A 6137-nucleotide genomic window follows, 5' to 3' on the forward strand; every position below is an offset into this window, starting at 1 on the left:
GTAATGCCGTACGTCGTCTGCCCCTCTTCACAAAGGGAGCATCTATCACCTCCTCTGAACCGCTCTCCAAATGCTAGTCGTGCATTTTAGGGAAGCACCCTAGACAGCCTTATCCGTTGTCGGACTCACCACCTGCATCACGTTTCCTTGAGCTCATTCATTCCGACTTATGTGGTCCTATTCCAACCGAAACACCGCACGGCAAGAGATACTTTATCGTCTTTTTGGATGATCACACCAATATCCTTGATCTTCAACTACTTGTGACAAAAGATCAGGTGCTCAGTGCATGGCAGTTGGTCCGAGCACGGTGGGAAAACATGTCGGGTCAGCGTGTGAAGACTTTTCGTAGTGACAATGGAGGTGAGTTTCTCAATGTAGCCTTCACTAGAATGCTTGAAATGGCAGGTATTGAATGGCAGCTGTTGGCTCCATATGCTCATTAGCAGAACAGGAAGGCCGAGAGAGTTCTGCGCACGGTAGAGGGCTGTATGTATGCCATGCTTGATCATGCCCGTCTTCCTCAGTCGCTGTGGGGTGAGGCTGCACTATGCGTCGCTTATCTATTTAACCGATCCGAGTCTCACGCACTTCCGCCTGGGAAGACGCCTTACGAGATGCTGCATGCTATCAAGCCTGATGTTTCTCACCTTCGTGTTTTTGGATCACGCTGCTTCACAAGGATCCCTCTGGAACTACAGGAGAAGATGGGTCCACACTTGCGTGAGGCTCTCTTTATGGGCTATCCGCCCGGTGTTAAGGCTTGGCGTCTCCGCAACAGGGTCACGGGCGCATTCTTCAACTCACGCGATGTTATCTTCGATGAATCAGCCTCTGGGCGCCCTTTTCCAGATTCAGATGATGAGGAAGACAATGCAGTGCCGGCAAGGCCCACTACAGCAGTACCCATGCAGCCTTCCACTGCGCCTCCATCTGTGCCTATGCCACAGCACACGTCCACACCAGCTCCAACTTCGACGCCGTACACACTTCCCCCTCCCCGAATCTCCGCGCGTGCACGTACGGGAACTGAACGCGGGCATGCGTACCAGGAGAAATTGGAAGCTGACCACACTCGTCTAGCGCATCAACGTGAATTACATCTTGCACGCATTAACGGTGTACCTCCAGCTGATACACCTGAAGGGTGCGACGTACCACCAGTTCCTATTGTTACTCACCCGTCTACCATCAGCAATGAATCCGGTGGGTCTGACGACGTACCCGGCTCTGATACTGCAGCGGCTCTGGCTGTCATGGATGAAGATGCTATCCTCCCAGAGACCTTGATGGTCAGATTTTCGATTGGCGTTGCGAACATGATCGTTGTCGAACAGGCACATGTGGCCGTTCGCAGTGACACTTGTCGTAATCCTTTAGCGCCCGGTTACGACCTGAAAATACCTCCGAACACGTATGACGAAGCGCTCCGTCGTCCAGATAGGGACCATTGGCTCGCAGCCATGAAGAAAGAAATGAACCTGATGTCAGAGATGAGTGTCTATGAACTCGTTATCTTGCCTGAGGACCGCAAAGCCATTGGATGCAGATGGGTACTCGAATTTAAGGAGGACTTGAAAGGAGGCTCTGTTTTCAAGGCGCATCTAGTGGCACAAGGTTTTTCACAGATTCCAGGCGTCGATTTTGGAAAGATGTTCGCACCTGTGGCCAGACCCACTTCGATTCGCGTCATTTCGGCATTGGCAGCGCAACTTGACTGGGAACTCGACAGCTTCGATGCAAGACGCGCGTTCCTTTGGGGGAAATTGAAGGAAGACGTCTATATGCGTCAAGCGCCGGGCTTCGAGCGATTCGGCCCTGAGGGCGGGCGCCTGGTTTGTCACCTGCTGTCGAGTCTCTACGGATTGAAACAGGCCGCTTACGACTGGTATGAGCTTTTACGGGAGGTTCTGATGCGTCTTGGGTTCCTCCGGTGCGATGCCGACTATGCAGTATTTGTTTACGACACTGTTGACAGCAAGGGAGTGCGCACTGTCTGTATCATTGCATGGCATGTGGACGATGGGCTTGCAGCAGCGAATCAGCGTGTGTTCCTTGACTGGGTCAAGAAGCAGATCGGGGAACGTTTCGGGATAGCGGATCTTGGGCCAGTGGTGAAATACCTTGGGATTCAATTTGAGCGCCAACGCGAAACTCGAGAACTCTGGATGCATCAAGCAGAGTATATCACTTACCTCCTCGAAGAACACGGCATGCTCCAATGCAATCCTGTGACGCTCCCCATGGACCCAAAGTTTCCTTTCGGTCAAGACACTGACATTCACCCTTATGTTGAGGACATCGCGTCAGAATATTGAAAGCTCGTTGGGGAGCTGCTTTACCTTGCACTTTACATGAGGCCCGACATCGCGCTTGCGGTTATGCAACTTGCGCAATATAACGCTGCACCCGAGTCATGCCATTACACTGCGGTGAAACACGTCCTCCGTTTTCTCGCTGGAACGCTTAACGTTCGTGTCCATTATGGGGGTGCTAATATACGGACGGAGCTTCACAGTTACAGCGACTCAGACTGGGCCAGCTGTCCAGAGGATCGCATTTCTATCAGCGGCTATGTCTGGTTCTTCAACGGCGGCCCTATTTCGCATGCGTCGAAGAAGCAAGTGACTCACACGCTCTCTTCTACTGAAGCAGAGTATATGGCCTTGACGGCAGCGATCCAGGATGGCCTCTGGATCCAGTCACTCTTCGTCTGTCTCAAGGTCCCTCTCTCCCTACCACTTCATCTGTTTGCAGACAACGCTGGCGCTATAGCGCTTTCACAGGAGGCCGCCAATCACACGCGCACGAAACATATTGACCTTCGATATCATTTCATTCGTGCGCACATCGAAGCTGGCGAGTTCCTACCTGAGTGGCTGTCGACACATCACAACACCGCTGATATATTCACAAAATGCCTGCCTCGCCCTTTGTTTCTCCGTCATCAAAACGGCCTGTCCCTCGTGTCGCATTGAAATGCTGAGTCAAGGGGGTGTGTTGGAATTCGTCTTGTCATTTCCCTCGTCATTTGCCCGTTTTGTCTTTTCATTCTTACTTAATCACTATTCCTTTCATTTTAGTTTATAATCTCGCATCGCTCGTTCGCACATACCTCAGTCGTTGTCTTACAACGCTGAGGTATGTCAACCGTTATCTTATCCCGCCGTCTCTATCTCACATTGTGTTCTATTATAGCGTGTCACTCTTAGGTATTATGAATGTTATCAGTCGTTGTCTTACAACACTGAGCATGTCACTCTTAGTTCCAATACAAATCCCCCCAGACCTTAAGGTATTTCTCTAGCAGAAGCTTGGTAATGCCATATCCCGCCCGATGTTGTGCTCCCATGCCCTCTATGCTTTCGGTAAACGTACCTGTTTCTCTGAAGTGCAGTTCTCACGCCCCTTACCAGTGTTCATCATCATTGCCAGTGCCCTCTACCGCTATCACTACCATACAACGGCCCTCCTATGGCCATCAGCCTATTCTGGCCATTGTACAGATCTCCTGCGGCCCTCGCCAGCCTCCACGACTCTTTCCCTGTGGCCCTCCTACTCTCGTCAACCTCAACCTCTGCGCCCTATGCTCTCCTCATGCTCAGTCTCAGCAGGTGGCCCTCATCAGCTTACGTGGCTCTTTCTTTCAGTCCTCCCACCCTCATCAACCTTGGCGCCCAGCGCTCTCCTTACCCTCAGTCTCAGTTTTCAGCAGACGGCCCATGTTTGGTGGATCTTCGAGGAAAGTTGCTGGACTCTCCAAGGCCGCGACTACTCATGGATTCAAATGCTCAATTCGAACGTCTGGGGTACTGACAGCTGGGAAACAAGGGCAGAGAAAAGAGGAGACTGATGCGAAGCGACGATTGCACATACAAGGTGCGTGCCTTCTGTCTGACTATCATATATCCTTCTTATTTTTTGCAGACATGTCCAACGATGATCGAGACATTGTTGAGAGCATGTTTTCTCCCTTTGCTCTCCTCTCCCTCGGTCTCAGTCTCGGTGGCTACTGCCCTTTCGCACTCCCAGCCGTTTCAACTTGACTTCGCTTGTATTCACCTTACTGTACACATGACGCCATCACTGTAGCATTCTTAATACACTGAATGAAATATATTTGTCCCTCATTTGATTGGCAGGCAGTAAACTTTGCATATTGTGATTGACAAGTGATAACTAACTAATGACTACGTGCGAATCAGAACATTGACATTGTGAGGTCAGGTGTCATTCCAAAACCAAGATTCTCCATACCCTCAAAATTCGTATCAAACCCAAAGCCCCCCATTTTGTTGCCGAAGTCTGGAACAGCGGCAGTCAGGAAGTTAGAAGTGTCAAACAGTGTATCATTGTCAAAGGATTCATTATGAAAGGGACCGGCAAACGCATGAGTGGGAGTAGGACCAGCGAATGCATGAGTGGGAGTAGGACTGGCAAATGCATGAGTGGGAGTAGGACCGGTGTAGAGACTCGTGCCTCGCATTGTGTGATATGGCACTTTCCACTAGGGAGTACACAGCACGACTTGCAGCATCACTCTGTGTGCTATCCACAGCTATTCCCTTACGAGGCGCAGCTTTCCCACGCAATGCGCAGCATGCGCGCACGACTTCCCGCGCTTTACGATGTATACGCGCGCGCGCTTTCCCGCGCTTGAGCGCCCTATAGCGCCAGCCATCCAGAAGCATCCATCCACTGTCCACCAAGCTCTCTAGTGCGTATATTCCCATTTCTCTTATTTACATATCGTTCCACCTCTATTTTTACCATGGACCCTTACTTACATATATCTTTACATACCTACTCGGTAGCGCTTCGGCTCCGCATGACAGCGCTTAGGCGCCATATAAGCGCCAGCAGTACATATTATTAGACACTTTACTTTCCAACAAGAACTTTACCTCCCACTTACCACCCACATACTACCTAGGAGAACATAGTAGAAATCTATTCTTTGACACCTCGCGCTCGTATCTCTTGTCTAGTATCTAATCACCCCTTAAGCAAACTCACTCTTACTCTCTCTCATTACCGCTCACGCGCGCACGCTTCCCGCGCCTCGCGCGTACCTTCGCTTTCCCGCGCCTTGTGCGCACCTGCGCACTTTCTCGCGCTTCGCATCAGCCGACCAGTAGCGCCTTCGGCGCGCACTACTAGATCCTTGCTGCACTCGCTTCCCCTTTAGGGTCGAACGCACTTGTCGTCTCAAGTATAGCAGACTAGGCAACGCACGACCTCACAACATTTACAGATACAGTCTGGAGCATCATTTGTTCCTCACAGTATTGTTGTTTCTACACCGGTGAGCACATGAGTGGGAGTAGGACTGGCAAGCGCATGAGTGGGAGTAGGCTGGACTGTCGTTGTACTCATACTGGTGGAGGCAGTAGGCTGGGCTGTCGTTGTATTCAAACCGGTGTAGAGACTCATGCCTCTCATCGTGTGATATGGCAGTTTTCACTAGGGAGTACACAGCACGAACTTGCAGCATCACTCTGTATGCTATCCGCAGCTATTCCCTTATGAGGCGCAGCTTTCCCGCGCAAGGCGCAGCATGCGCGCACGACTTCCCGCGCTTTACTATGTATACGCGCGCGTGCTTTCCCGTGCTTGAGTGCCCTATAGCGCCAGCCATCCAGATGCATCCATCCACTGTCCACCAAGCTCTCTAGTGTGTATGTTCCCATTTGCCCTTATTTGCATATTGTTTCACCTTTATTTTTATCATGGACCCTTACTTACATACATATATCTTTGCATACTTTACTCGGTAGCGATTCGGCTCCGCATGACAGCGCTTAGGCGCCATATAAGCGCCAGCATTACATACCGAACTAACTTTCCAACCAACGAACTTCACCTCCCACTTACCCACTTACTACCTAGCAGAGTATAGTTGCAATCTATTCCTTGGCACCTCACACTCACATCTCTTGTCTTGCATCATATCACCACTTAAGCAAACTCACACTTACTCTCACTTGTTTCCGCTCACGCGCGCGCGCGCTTCCCGCGCCTCGCGCGTATCTTCGCTTTCCCACGCTTCGCATTGGCCGACCAGTAGCGCCTTCAGCGCCTACTACCAGATCCTTGCTGCACTCGCTTCCCCTTTAGGGTCAAACGCACTTGTCGTC

General features: G+C 51.0%; 1 protein-coding gene across 1 annotated transcript; it reads left to right on the top strand.

The window, feature by feature from the left end:
• Window positions 1-3350: 3350 nt before the first annotated feature.
• HD556DRAFT_1445713 (uncharacterized protein) lies at window positions 3351-4046 on the top strand (the record flags this gene model as incomplete). The annotated part of the gene is made up of 2 exons (XM_041306976.1): window positions 3351-3879; window positions 3928-4046. The coding sequence occupies 2 exons, from the start codon at window positions 3351-3353 to the stop codon at window positions 4044-4046; spliced, it is 648 nt and encodes a 215-aa protein (XP_041157865.1).
• Between the last annotated feature and the right edge of the window lie 2091 nt (window positions 4047-6137).

The sequence above is a fragment of the Suillus plorans genome (assembly GCF_016647745.1).
Source record: "Suillus plorans strain S12 chromosome Unknown HD556scaffold_46, whole genome shotgun sequence".
NCBI lineage: Eukaryota > Fungi > Basidiomycota > Agaricomycetes > Boletales > Suillaceae > Suillus > Suillus plorans.